Below are 15,772 nucleotides of genomic sequence, written 5' to 3' on the forward strand. Positions count from 1 at the left end.
TCTTCTTCTTCTTCTTCTTCTTCTATAACATTTTATTTACTGAATTAGCTGCTGTTTTGTAATTTTTTTTTGGAAATGCAGCATACAAACTATACATTTTTCTGAAATGTATTAAACATTGCTTTTGCATTTAGGATAACAGGTCTTAAATCTTAAATGGATTTTGGAAGTGGAAGTATGCTCATTTGGATGTTAAAAAAATAGAAATAATTTGACTTGCAATTTTGGTGGCAAAGTCACAAAAGGAGGAATATTTCGGGCAAAAAAACATATTGTCGGAGGATTTTGAAATGTAAAAGACTGCTCTAAGTGCCCTGCTCATGTACGTGAGGAGATTAGGGAGTATATGTAGAAGAAAGATATAGAGGAGGAGGAAAATGAGTTATTGCCCGACTTTTATGACATAGATCACTATGGTGAAGATGAAGAGGATGAAGTTCAGTAAATTGACTCTCGTGGCAAGAGAGAGCTTAGTAGTGAAAGTGGAAGTGGAATTCGAAGTTCATACCAATGACCTTGAAGAAACCAAAACAGAAGGGGCCTATAGACTTGTTTTTTACTCCTGATCCAAAGATAGCGGTTCAAGCTAGGAAAGAAGGAACATGAATAAATGAGGTATGCAAGAAAGAATTAAGACAAAAGGCAATGGCAAATTTTGCTAGGTGGATGTATGATGCTGGAATACCATTTAATGCTTTATGTTTGGATAGCTTTGTAGTGACACTTAAATCGATTGGGCAATATGGTCCTGGAATAAAGCCGCTTAGCTATCATGAAGTGAGAGTTCCTTTCCTAAAGCAAAAAGTTAGTCGAATGAAAGAGTTGATGAAGGTAAATAAGGAGGAATGGGCAAAATATGGATGCTCGATTATTTCTGATGGTTGGAGAGATTCGGTTGCTAATAAGGACATAATAAACTTCTTAGTGAACTCGCTAGGATCAGTGTTCATCAAGTCTATTGACGCTTCTAATATTGTCAGGAATACAAATAGAATGTACAAATTACTTGATGAGATGGTGGAGGAAATTAGAGAATCAGATGTAATTCAAGTAGTAACTGATAATGCTTCAAACTATGTTGTAGTAGGTAAGAACTTATTTTTAGAACTACATTCTATAGTGTATATATTGTTTATTTTAATATTTTAATGGCTTCACTCCTTGAGTTTTGAAAAAGGAGATTGTTGGAAGCAAGGAGGCCACATTTATATTGGACACCATGTGCTGCCCATTGCCTAGGTTTAATATTGGAGGATATTGGGAAGAAGCCTTCAATTCATACAACTTCGAAAAGGGCAATATTTTTGAATGGTTTTATTAATAACCGTGTTGGTGTGGTGAACTTGATGAGACAGTTCACTGGAGGAAATGAGTTACTAAGGCGTGCAGTCACAAGATTTGCAACTGCCTTCATCACTTTTTGTTCAATCCACCTTCAAAAGAACAACTTGAGGAAGATGTTACTTTTGAAAATTGGAATACTACTAAATGGGAAAAGGAGGCAGCTGGAAAAAGAGCAACTAGTATTGTTTTGATGCCTACCTTTTGGAGTACCATTGTCTATGCTTTTACATTGATAGGCCCACTTGTCTGTGTACTTTATTTGGTTGATGGGGAAAAGAAACTTGCAATGGGATACATTTATGAAACAATGGATAGAGGGCTAAGGAAGCCATAGCTAAGGCTTTCAGTGAGAGAGAGAGGATAAATTCAAGTAGGCATTTGAAATTATTGATACGAGGTGGGGATGCCAATTCCATCAACACTTGCATGCAGCTGCACACTACTTGAACCTGGAATTTTTCTATTCGAACCCCCACATTTCCCAAGATGAAGAAATCATGGCAGGTTTGTACAAATGTATTGCAAGGTTGGTGCCAACCCTTGAAGTGCAAGATTAAGTTTTACATGAGTTGGAAAATTACACTAGTGCTAGTGGCCTCTTTGGAATTGATTTGGTAGTGAGACAAAGGAAGATAAAAGCACCGGGTAAAGAGGCATTTTTGCTACCTCTTTCTATCTAAAATTATTTTTGCTATTTAGCTAGTAGGTGTTCATTTAAAATTTATTTTATAACAGCTCAATGGTGGATGTCATTTGGATAATCGGCTCCAGACTTGCAAAAGTTTGCTGTGAAAATCCTTAACCTTACGTGTAGTGCTACCGGCTGTGAAAGAAATTGGAGCATATTCCAACATGTAAGTCATTAGGATATCATGGATTAAAGAACATGAACTACCAATCTACTGCTTTTTAGAATCATTATTTACTATATTACTTTAACCTTTTTGCTGCTTCATAGCAAAAGGAGAAATAGGCTAGCCCAACAACGCTTGGATGATTTGGTATTTGTGAAATATAATCGAACTTTGAGGCGTCGATACAACAAGCATGACATGATTGATCCCATCCTTCTAAAGGACATTGATGATAGTAATGAGTGGTTGATTGGTAAGATGGATGGCGATTTCGATGAGACTAATGAACTTTTGTTTGAAAATGATCTTTTGACTTGGGGTTCTGTTGCTAGAGCTGATGGAGTAAATAACCCCCTGCATCACACTAGATCAAGAATAAGTGCAAATATGTCATCATCTTCTAGAAGAAGAGCTTCATCTAGCAGTGCTAGGTGACACAGGCTGAATATTCAAACCCTTTTGAATGGATTGTGCGACACTTGCTAAAACCCTCTTGTTTAACTAGCCAGCCTAGTGTTTACCATAATTCACCAACAAAACACTTTCATTGTCATTCAAGTAGATATAAGTGGAAGCAATAAGCAACTTATGAAAGCAATGACACCTAAGTAGTAAACATTGAAGCAACGTAATTCATTATCAACACCTCGGTGAACATTGTGTGTCTAACGAGGGAGGCAAGTAGGCTAAGCACGTTGACAATAGCTAGTGAGTTTTTCAAGTTTATGAACACTCACCCTCCTCTAAAGAGCTTTCTATGCTATTCTCACTTTGGCCGTAGGAGACATCAATATGACCAAGGTGTCGTACTCCCCTTTTTGGCCTAGGGAAAAACTATCTCTGAAAAATAACCCTACCCTAGTATTTACATGATGGAACTCATCCCAAACGCATGAGACAAGCGGTCACAGGTAAGCATAATGCCCTGAACAAGTTTGGCTCGTGACGAGGGGCTGGACTATAATGTTGGAACTTGTAGATGAGGATGAGATCTAAGTGGATGGTGCAGAGGAGATAGAAGAGGAAAAGGATGCTGGAGAAGAAAATTCTGATGATGAAGAGGAAGATGATAATACCTTAGCAGGACTTAGTTGATGATGAGTGATGGCTGATGATTGAAGAGGATTTTTAGATTTTAGACTTTGAAATCTTTTATTGTACTTTTTTTTTTTTTGATGTTGAACTATGTTGATGCTTTTGGCCTTTGGCCAGGCTTTTCATTAAATTTCCAATTTTGGTATTGAATATTTAGGCATTTTAAATTCTAAAATTACTATATGTGTTCATATATCAATTACCCACCAAATAGGCATTGTACACAATTTTAATAATTGTGTTCCTCACCTTCATGAAGCACGCGCCTTCGCCTCGCGCCTCGTGTCTTGGCTCTAGATACCCTTTGCACTTGATGTGCCTTGTGCCTCTAATTACTATGCTTTCATGTGACAAAGCGATTCTGTTGGTGATAGAATTCCGATCTAGGCCCTCCATGACAAGCCTATGAAGTTTCATAATTGAAAAGTATACAGTATTAACCTAGAAATGCACTTTGTTCTTCCAAAATGTCCTCATTGTCTGCATTCATCTTCGTGAAGAATTTTCTTTGTGTTGCGATCCACTTCTTCAAACTACTTGCTTTAGCTTTTTGTCTCCAATGTTTGTTTGTTTGTTTTTTTTTTTTAATGTTAAAAAAGGGACGAGGAATCCTCAAAAGAATTCGTATTCCTAAAAAAAAAAAAAAATTATCCCAAACTGCTTCGAAAAATATCTTTCTCAACCCCTTTCCATCATCACTAATAGAACACTTTTTAAGTTAGCTAGTTCACGTGCCCATATATTGTTCCCCATCCACCCTAATTCCACTCCAACAATCACAAGCCCATCTTATCCGTTGGTGGTTGGGCTTCAATGTCCTTCTGACTCACCTTTTCCTCTAGCGTGAAAGGAGTATACAAAATACCATCGCTTTTAAGACTATTTGTCTGAAATCTTTATTCACCTCATCATCCTCAAAATTAGGAATTTTTACTAGATTTTCTAAAATAGATATTGACTCGTGGGAAATGTCACCTACTAAATATGAGGAATCCGAGTCTCGACTATAGTGCTCACAAAATTCATCCAAGATTAAACGTCTATCACCACCAACCTCACCATTGCCCCATTTTCTATTTGCCATTCACAGACTACCCTCACCAATTTTTTCCCTCCATCCTTCTCACAAACCAGCTGGGCTCTATAAGAGAGTAAAACTACCATTGTCGCTCCTTTGTAATATTTTATTTGCACACGCCTTTATTGTGTTTTTCATTGTGGTGAATCTTCTTTCCTGTTCATTTTTTTATATTTTATTTTACTCTTATCTATGGTTATGATTGGAGGGTGGAAGGAGGGATGTTTATTGTGTTTTTGTTATTGTGGAGAAATCTCTTCTTTCTTGTTCAAAATTTTTGTTTACTCAACTTTTGTTTTTGGTTTCAAGAAAACTAGTGCGAGTGGAGGGCGGGAGGAAGGTGGGAGGGATGTTTACTATGTTATTCATTGTGGAGAAATCTCTTCTTTCTCGTTCAATTTTTTTTTATTACTCAACTTTTTGTTTCTGGTTGGAAGCAAACTAGGGTTACAAGTGGAAGGAAGCTTTATTGTCATTTTTCCTTTGTGTTTTGGGAAGACTCTTCTTTCTTATTCAAAATTTTTGTTAACTCAACTTTTTGTTTCTGGTTGCAAGCAAAACTAGGGTTTTGAGAGGAAGGAAGATTTATTGTCATTTTTACTTTGTGTTTTTTGGAAGACATCTTGTACTCTCCTCACTGTAAATTTATTTGCTCTTTTTTTAATATATATATTTTATTCAAAGAAATAAAATTAGTGTTATGAATTTTTCCGTATAGGTTAATTTCTAACATGCGCTGACGCATGAAGAAACTCCTCTTTGATTCAAATTGATTACAGCTATTCATTGTCATTTTCAAACTCATTACTGGAAATCATTTTATGTTTGGAAAAAAAAATATAAACAGGAAGTGACTTGTTTTTTTGTGGTCATTTTCCACTTTCGGAAAACTCCATTATTGGGAATGCAGGAAGCAATGTTTTATAGTTTACTGAAATGGGGCATTTTCATGAAAGATTTTTAAACCCAACTATCTGAAGCCCTCCACCAAGATTTTTCTGTATCATTATCATTCTTTCGGTAAATGAAAACAGTTTTGAGAATGATATCAAAGAAGCACTATTTTTCTTATGCAATTCCATTTTATGGGTGTTGGTCTGATTTCTGCTTTGTTTTGAGTTTGAAGTCCTCAAAACATAACACAGTTTTGAACTAGGGTTGTATGCTTGTGTGTGTTGATTGGTACTCTTATTTGAATGTTTAGGATCTGGGTGTGTCAAATATTGCCAACTTCTGGAAATACTGCTGCCAGGAAAGAAATTGAATGTTCTGGCAACTAACAAGCATGCTTCTAATGGGGTCATATCTGGGTGTATCTTTTAGAAAATCCTTTCGTATTAAGTCATGCCCATGAGCTATGACTGTAATGTCAACTCAGTATTGACACATATAATGCATCACAGGATTATTTTGGGGAAGATATCAACGTCTGACGGTTCAACAAATGCTTATACTATTATCCGTAGCAGGTGGGTTGGTAAGTTGTCCTGAAGTATAAAATGTTAGCTATTGATTGCAATCTTACTCCTTATGTACCTTGATCTTTTTCCTTTAGAACTTATGCTTCACATTCTTTCCAAGGGTCTTAAGTCCATTCCAATGAAGGCAGTGGATTTTGCTGTTGGTGTTGATTTTTCTTGACTATGATTTAGAAACTTTCAAATCTCATCTTTCTTGAAGTGTGTCTGCTTGACTATTGGGTTTTAGGTCACTGTTATACACACTTTTTCGGAAAAAAAGAAAAGCAAAAGAAGATGTACTAAGAAAGAAAGGAAAGGAAGATAAATTACAACCCATGCAGGGAGAAGAAGTCCTCAAAATATTTTAAGAAATAAAAATAAAAAAAAAAAGAGAGAAAAAAAAATGTGACAAGAATTAACCAAAAACTATCTCTTTAAGTCCTTTCCATCACAGGGTTAACACCAATGGTCTGTTGCAGAGTAATACACACCAATGTGTTTATAACATATTTACGTATTTTGATACTGCTGAGACTTCCCACCTTTTCTCGCACTGTTTGGCTAGTTGGAAGTGTGCATTTTCACTGTTTTTTAGGGCATTTTGTTGGAAAGAAATCCACACATTTTCAATTGATGTCATTGACTTTATCCTTCCTACTACACACATCCTCAACCACCTCATTTGCCATCAAAGCAACATCCAAAATTTTCCTACCACCAAGAAAGCACTTTGAAAAGGAGGATCACACAAAACTGCAGTCAACCTATGAGCAAGCATCTTGGAGAGAGTCTGATACACATTAGTGACTGAATCAATGCACTAAGGTAATAAGGTTGAATCAATGCTCCTATCAATAACACCATTAATGTTACTATTGAAAAACCTTAAAGCAACTATGTGGACTAGGAGCCTTATCCTTTTCCATCCAAAAAACTGCACTCCTAGGCTCTTCCTCCTCAAAAGGTCTCTCCAACCAAGACATCTAATAATTAGAAATTGAACACCAATTCAACTTGTCAATCATAGGCCTACAATCATCTTCCTCTGAATAATCTTTTTTTTTTAACCACTAATCTCCTCAGCTATTAGATTATAACTCCTATTAACTTCACCCGCTTTTGATTTAAAATATTTGATAAATTTTTTTCTTCTCTTCCCATTAGCCATCCTATAAAAAAAATCAAAGAATTGCAACACTTAAACCTTGTCTTTTGCCTCCAAATCTTCTCTTTCTGGAAAATCAAAACATCCAATGCATTCTAAAGAGAAAGATGTCTCACTGCCTTTGCCTTCGACAAGCCCTCAAAATCCGGCCTCCAATTCAAGCACTTAATCTCGTACAACATACTAGAATTCTTAACTTGACATATCCCAGAAAAAAACTTATTAATTCCACTTTTTCAATACCTACTTATGATGCTTATACATTTTCTTAAACTTAAAACCTTACCATCCCAAATAGAGTTAACACCAAAGTCTGCTGCAGAAGAGGAAGTTCTACAGTGCTATCTCCAGATATTTTTTTTGTGTGTGTGTGGAAGTAGTTCAGAGAATGTTCCCCATTTATTTCTGCACCATTCACTTCCTTGAGGTCTGTGGAGTAGATATTTGGAATTCTTGGCAAAGTTTGGTTGTGTCCAAAGTTGGTCAAGGAGCTTTCAAGTATCGCGTTTACTTGTTTTGGGAAGGTCTATGATGTGGAATGTGGAGGTGTGTTTTTTATTTTTATTTTTCTAATTTGTGGGTCTTTGGTAGAATGGGATGCTCGAATATTTTCAGGTGAGAGATTGTCTCTAGATTTATTCTGGGATAGGATGTGGTGTTTTCATCTTAGTAATTTTTTCCTTTTTGTTTGAATAAAGTTTCTTCTTGTCTCCAGAAAAAAACTTCACCACCTTGAAAAGTCATTCCCAAGTCTCCCTTACTAGAAAATGGACAGAATGGTGAGCCAACTACATGTTCTTAGAGAGAAATGGAATATGGCCTTCTATAAACTTTCAAGATTCTAACATAATAGGAAAGTGATCTGACTCGGGTCTGGAGGACAGCTCTAGTAATCAATGGCATCTTTTCTTTTCTTTCTTTTGTTGTGTATTTTTTTCCCCTTTTTTTTGTTGGGTGGAGGGGGAGATGTTTGGTGATGATTTCTAATGGCATGAACCTTTTCTTATATTTCTAGTCTATATATATATATTTGGGGGGGAGGGAAGGAGAGGAGTGTTTGTGTTTGGTGAGGGTTTTTAATTGTAATTACGCTTTTCTTATCTGTGAATAGTTATATCTGTTTTGCATGCAGTGGCTTTCTAGTTGTAATTTGTGAGTGCATCAATTTGCTTATCAAGGAATGATCAGTTTGTTTTGATCATGCTGAGATTTTTATGAGAAAGAAGAAACTACATCTCATAAATTGCTATGCAGTGTGCAGTTATTGGAGAAACTATAACGAGATCAATGAAACAATATCTATGTATATATCTCTCTGTGGCTGTGTATCTTGTAGCATGTGTTTGTATGTGTAAGCATTGTAAGTACCAATTTTAAGGATTTGTATTGTAATTGCCTGGAAAAAGGGTTCAATGTGTAATGACAGCGCAGTTTGAACAAAATAGTGTACCTTCAAGTCCAAATAATTTCTAAATGCTGTTTCTATATAATGCAAATCTTCTTAGGAAATTATGCATCTGAAATCTTTTTTGAATCTCTATACCATAGTTTAGTCTGGTTATTATTTGATGGTTCATAAGCTAATCTCTATGTCAGTCGTTTCTGCCTTTAGACTTGAATATGAAGTTGCTTTAGTTTTAACTCTCTATCTGCACCTGGGAAGAAAATTCTTTAAATTTTATGTGGAGAAAAGTCATTCTATTTTAGGGAACAGATTGTGGCATCGTCTAAATACTTGTATTATTTATTTTTCTTTGATCAGAAAAGAGAAAAAACACAATGGGCAACGAGAGGGTGCAACTGATTTAAAAAACCGAATTTTCAAAGAAAGACAACAACAACAACAAAACCAAGCCTTAAGTCCCACCAAGTGGGGTCGGCTATATGATTCCTTTTCCGACAATTTATGCGATCATGGATTGTTTCTTTTGACAGATTCAAGGCTATTAAACCCTTGCTCACTATCTCCTTCCAAGTTATTTTAGGTCTACTCCTACTCCTTCTACTGCCCCCTACAGTAACTAACTCACTCTTCCTCACTGGCGCATTATGTGGCCTATGCTGCAAGTGTCCATACCATCTGAGTTGTCCTCCCCCCCTTTTTATCTTATCTTCTATAGGAGCTACACCTAACTTACCGTGAATATGTTCATTCCTTAATTTAGATTTCAATGTTATACCACTCATCCATTTAAGCATTCTCATCTCAACAACTTTTACTTTTTGAATATTTTGTTTTTCGTCGCCCAACATTCTGATATATATAGCATAGCTGGTCTTATAGGCATCCTATAAAATTTCCCTTTTAATTTAAAGAGTATTCTATGATCACAAAGCACACTTGAAGCACTTCTCCATTTTACCCAACTTGCTTTAACTCAATGCATTACATCATCTTCAATTTCTTCTTCAGCTTGCATAATAGATCCAAGGTACCGAAATCTACAAGTGCTATTTATTTCTTCATCATCAAGTTTAACTTTGTCTCCAATATTTCTCCTGGCATTACTAAAATTACATTTCATATATTCTGTATTATTTCTACTTATCCTAAAGCCTCTAGATTCCAAAGCTTCTCTCTATAATTCTAACTCAGCCTCTACTCCGCCCCAAGTTTCATGAATTAATACAATATCATCTGCAAACAACATACACTATAGAACCTCATTTTGAATACTCTTAGTCAGTTGGTCCATCACTAAAGCGAAAAGACAAGGGCTCAAAGCAGATCCTTGATGTACACACGTGGTGATTGAAACTTCTGTAGTTTCTCCATCAGGGAATGTAAGGCAGCCTGAGTATTAATAAATTGCTGCCTGTTACTAAGCCAAAAGTATAATGTTTGAAACCATTTATCCTTAATGGTACTAATAGGCACTTTCAATATCCTCTAAAGCTTGGCGACTTCTTTTCCTCCTGACAAACTAAGGTATGGTCGAGTGGATTAGCTCAACCACCCTCTTCATAACCTTTTCTGTCCAAATGCTGTTTCTTACCCAAAATTCTTCCAAGAAAAGGCCTGCTGTTATTCACAGATTTCCCGGCATAGACATGGCAGTTTCCCAAAAAATTTTTGCCCCGTTACAATGGATTAGAATATGATGCAGAGACAACCTCTTTTGCATTGAAAATGCCTGTTTTATCCTGTAATGCTCCTTCTCTGTGGGTTCTGTAGGGTCAAAATCCTCCACATGAAGCTTCAAAAGTGAAAAAAAAAAGCAACTTTAGTGGGTGCTCCTGCTTTTCATGATGGCTGTCCATGGGAAGGAGATCCTCTCCTATTAGGCTTGATATACATAGTTGACCCACAACTGAGTGGCTTAAGCTTCTAGGTGAAGTGGTAATCTAACATGGTATCAAAGCCATGGTTGCCAGGAGGTCGTGGGTTCTACTCTTGTTGCCGCATTTATTGTTTAGTTAAAAAAAATCTTATTCATGTAAAGAGTGTTATTTATTGTTTGTTATTTCTCCACGAGCAATTGGGCTGCATGTTCAGGGGAAATTAAAAAAAAAAGATGAGAAAAAAAAGAAAAAAGAAAAAAGAAAAAAGAAAAAAGAAAAAAGAAAAAAGAGATGAGCCTCAAAGAAGATGATATTGGTGTTTGCAAACAAGAGATGTGAGATAACTCTTCTTTATTGCTTACCTCTCCTTAACAAAGTAAGCAACCCATAATCGAACACCCTACTCTCTTGCTAAGAACCTCCATTGCTGAAATGAAAAGAAATGGAGGAAGAGGATGCCCTTGATTAGAATGGAATTGGTAAGAGAGGTAATGTACTTTCGAATCCATCTCCTTCACTGTTGTTCAAAACCCATATTTTTCAAGAGTTAAGTGAGAGAATTCCAGCACTTGGGAGTACGTGCTTTCTCCATGTCCAAATTGTAGATGATTCCTCTGATTTCCTCTTTAACTGGCTGTCCACTAGTTAATTTGCAGTTAATGCTGCATCAAGTACCCACCCCCCCTCCAAAAAAGAATGACAAAAGCTTTCTGGAAAGGTCCCAGGACCTTTTGCGAATACTTTAGTGAACATTTTGCTACGACCTCTAAATAGTTCTTATATCACCCATCATCTACTGCAAGTACTTGTCATGAAAAACAGTGTTTGGTTCATTATAGAAAAGAAGTGGTTATAATTTTATGTCCTAATTAAGAATCTCTTCTCTTAAATAAGAAATTTCCTTAGTAGTTGCCAGTTGGGAGATGCGTATGGCCGCTTCTAAGATGGTAAACAATGTATACTTCTACTATACCTATAGTGTCATATTAAATTTATAATATTATATTGTTTTATATTATAGAATATATTATACAATTATAGTTATAGAATGATATAATAATGCATTTTGCCATATAATGTAATATTATCACGTATTATTACAACATTTAAAATAATAAATTATTAAAATATTGAAAATAGTGTGAAATATTACTATGTTATAATAATATAGTATTATTATATTAAAATATGCGTAGTAATTATAATAATTTTATAATATCATTATTATATGATAACAAATTTAAAACAATTGTTTTATAATAATTATTTTGTTATAGTGCTGTATTAATGGTATTTGTTATAATATTTGTAAATGTTATGATATTATTAAAATGACTATTCTAATAATTTTATTATAATATTATGTTACAATAATTTCAAAATATTGGAATAATACATTACCCAAAAAAATATTTATACATTTATTTCACTATAAAAAATATTGATATAATCTTTGGAAAATTATGATTATGCATTATTGTGACTGTGTAAGAATATATGTCATAATCATATGAATTATTATTTTTTAATAATATAAAATTATTAGTATCAAATCAATACTTATTTTTGTCCATTGCTAGACACTAATTTTAAGTTTTGACTTTTAGAAAGTATGGTTAAAAAGTACTTACAAACTTACTACTTATTAAGTGCAATACATTTTTCTTATTCGGTACCTATCAATAAGTAGTGCTAAATGAAGGCAAATTAATATGTGTGGCACTCCAGGGGGATAAAGCTAATAAAGAAATTTACAAAGTCAAATTTTTTAAAAATTTTTTGTATGAAGTTTCTTTCTCACTAGTTTTGTTAGGAGGATAAGAGCACAATTTTTAACTTGCCGTACAATACCAATGGTGTTATGTGTCGGTAGATTTCCATGATCATAAGGATCAACTTTGCCCTACTCTGGTTTGATATGACAATGGAAGCATGCCCATGAGGTGACATGACTCCACCATGTCGTGTCTTGCCATACCCATCCATATGTATGAGAAGACTTATGAATCAATTTAATGGCCTTAGCATTGTTGGCAGTGCAACTAACAAGACAAATCCGGCACATAAAATTCTTCCTTGAGGAAAATCTTATATCAGCTAGGATGGTAACTAAGGAAAAATATCCCATATGTTCTAGGGTTTGTTCCTACTTACTAAAAGTATGAGGTTTGCCCTTGCCCAGACAATATAATCCTTCAGTAGGCCTATATCTTGCTAAACTTCAATTAGTTGTAGCTGGCATGCTACATTGCCCAAGAAAGGGCATGCAAATATTTGCTGGTTTACTAATAGCCCGATAGGTAGAAGATGAGACCACATGCGGGTAATTCGAGGGACATAGTGGCTGCACACCGCAACTTGTCACTCGAGAGTGATGCTTGACACATTATTCTATATTGCTCACCATGGCCTCCCCCCCCCCCCCCCCCTTCTCCCCCCCAGTTGTTCATGGAAGTGCCAAGAAACCATCATAGGGTTGGCCCTCTAGGCTAAGGAGTGATTCATCCTTGACACATAAATGAGGTGTTTCCCCTATAAAGAGCTTTATATGCCAAAAGACATCAAGATGTCTGAGGAGTGATTCATCCTTGTAACATTCTAAACCTTCCAATGACCCTCTAGGCTTGAATCATGAGGCTTTTGTGCAATTTGTGGAGGAGGAATATCCCTCACTCCATCCGTCAATGTCCTTGTTTATTGAAAGTTCATAAGCTCTCAAATACAACAAATTTGACTAGATCTGTACACACAACATTAATGAATGAAGATTCTCCAAGTCTGAACTCCTTTTAACCAAACTCAAAGTCAACATCACTCATCCAAACTCAAACCCAAGTTACTCTAAGAAGATGCACATTAGGATACACAATCCTTTAAGCAACCCCAGACCAGATTTTAAAATCTTCCAAACAACTCCCGAACAAAGGCCTGTGCTTCAAAAGCATAATCCAATGCTCCTTAAAGAATAGTTGAATCACTGCTGTAGTCACCCAGACCACCTTAACATTGAATGAATTGAATATGGATCCATATTTCTTCCTCAGCCATAAGGTCAAGTTGAAATTCATTTATGTAGTAACTCTTTTACTCAAAACTATTACCTTCCCATTTATGGCTCTCAAGCCTGCAATTCAATGATGATCTCCAGTTTCTAACCCTCAAAAGCAAGACCATATATGTCCTTAAACTAACAACTCACTTCATGACCTTTATTTTTTGGATAAAAAAGAAGTTAAGTCAAAGAGCGGGAAGTTACAGATAGGATGCAAAATCCTCAAGAAAACAAAATAAAAATAAAAAGAATGACAATTATTATTAACTCATCCTCGCTTTAGACCCTTCCTACTGTAATTTACTGAACACTTCAAACTTGCTAGTTCCTTTTAATCCCATCTCTGCCTTGGCTTTACCACTATCTAGTTTAATTTTGTTTACCTCACAATTAGACATCTGTAAACCTAATTTATCGAGCTTGTAGATTTTTCCTAGAAATCTCTATAGGGCGGGCAAAATACCATCCTTACCCATTTGCTTTTTATCCACACCATAATTTCAAAAATGCTAATTCCCTTTGAACCTTCCATTGAAGGAGTGGCCAATATTTTAAATTTTGATTTTGACTAGCATTTCGAGGCTTCAGAAGTTGAGAAATTTCGATGTCGATGTTAATTTTGATTTAAATTTTTTAAAAAATGATGCAAATTATAGTAAACTGTGGAATTATTTAATGAAATTTTAGAAACTATTACTAAACATTATAATGCAAGATTGTACATCTATGGCAGGTGTTTGATGTATAAGGTGTAATAGCTGTAATATAATCATATTAAACATATTCAACTAATTTAAATAAAATTCATGAATCAATTAGATATTATTTATTAAAAAAATACAAATAATTTAGAAGCAAATGGTCAAGTAAACAAAAAAATATAGAAAATTTCAATTTGGGATGTGAATTTCCAGGAAATGTTACTTTATAATTATATTTTGAAAAATTTTGTTGAAATTTCGATATTTTAATGAATTTGGGATGATTCATCAAAAGGAAAATTTGTCAAACAGAAATTGATTGCCATTTCAATATCAAGGATGGTGGAAAGCTGAAATTTCAACTGGAAATTTTGGCAGTTCTTTGGAAATTTAAGACCATTGGGACTCACAGTTTTTTCTTATAAAAGGCGCATTGCAATGTTGAAGCCTTAACTATCCTTATATGGCCAAAATCTTGCTAGTACATGCCCAATGTGGGATCGTGACAAATATCCATTTCATCAGTAGGAGCACACACGCTGTGAATAGCCATTCAAATCCACCACTTTCCTCAAACAAACATGAAATAGAGGACTTTACTTTGAAGGAATCAATCAACAATTGACTCTTCTCGCTGTTGCTGCATCAATTGGGTTCAATTTAGTCTCTGGAATGCATATATTTTACCAAAAATTCTTAAAAAATTCTTCACGGTCACCCAAGAAATTATTCTCTTTAAGATAAAGGCACGTGAGACCCCTCTTCTCTCTGTTCTTCCAACTCATTGTTCTTCCCATACTTCTATTAATTGAGTATTCTAATCGCTAAAGTTCCCATTTGCTGCTTCTGCTGGTGTTCTTCCTTATTATTGGTTCGCTTTTTTCTCATCTCCTCTTCTTTGCATCTTCAAATAACTTAACAGCTTTCTCTTCAAAACCTTCAAATGATATCCCCAGGATTTTACTAACTGATCTGACTTTTATGATGGCCCCCCACAAGTCCTGGTTGCTAAAGCTTTCGCCGCGTAGTTTGTTAATTGAATTTTCAGGTGGCACCATCTCCGAAGGCTTGCAGTCATACATTTCATATTGCCCTTTCCTTTCCTTTCCTTTCTTCAAGCTCATAATCAAGTTCTCTGGGTATAATTGCAGAACACTTCCCCTTGTCCAGGGCTTCTTCCCCTTGCTTTCTATATCCGATCACATAGACCTTCCTTTCTTATCTTCACTTCTTGACATCATTGCATTCTCCTACTCCCATGCCCTGCTGCTACCCCCACACGTCAATTGTAGATTCAGACAACTGGAGTAGTCTTTTTTTCCCAGTTATTATCCCTATGTTTGCCCCTTTTCCTGGTTTGATTGCTGTGCGATTGCTGGAATTGTCACATCCCTGGTGTCATAACTCCTCTTAAGCATAGTTATCAGGCTAACTCTGCAGCTCTTCTCTTTTAAATTGGCCCAAAATTGAAGAACTTTTGGCCTGCATCCTTTCTAAAGACCAGTTGCTATTCTCCCTTTTGTGTGGCCCTGTTATCCTTCTCTTTCAGGCCACACTATCTCCTAACTCCTTCAAAGTCTGCAAAGATTCTGGGTTTTATTCAGCCCACATCTTTAAGATTCAACTTTGAACAAAGAACTGTCAACTGTACTGGCAGTGCTCTGTCTTGAGCATTTCTCCTTGCATGCAATGCACACCCCCCTCCTTCCTTTGATTGGCGCTGACCCGAAACTCTTGGAGC

At 35.6% G+C, this 15,772-nt stretch overlaps 1 protein-coding gene across 3 annotated transcripts in view; it reads left to right on the forward strand.

Moving 5' to 3' along the window:
- The window catches only part of LOC131154585 (uncharacterized), a 108,338-nt gene that overhangs the window by 27,880 nt on the left and 64,686 nt on the right, over nt 1-15,772 (forward strand). For 2 of the 3 annotated variants that reach the window (XM_058107457.1, XM_058107458.1), the window contains one exon: nt 5,775-5,840. The exons of the other annotated variant lie outside the window; for it this stretch is intronic. In XM_058107457.1, coding sequence (XP_057963440.1) covers nt 5,775-5,840 — 66 coding nt within the window. The remainder of the gene's footprint in view (nt 1-5,774; nt 5,841-15,772) is intronic. 3 annotated transcript variants of the gene reach the window in all.

This window comes from Malania oleifera, chromosome 4 (assembly GCF_029873635.1).
Source record: "Malania oleifera isolate guangnan ecotype guangnan chromosome 4, ASM2987363v1, whole genome shotgun sequence".
NCBI lineage: Eukaryota > Viridiplantae > Streptophyta > Magnoliopsida > Santalales > Ximeniaceae > Malania > Malania oleifera.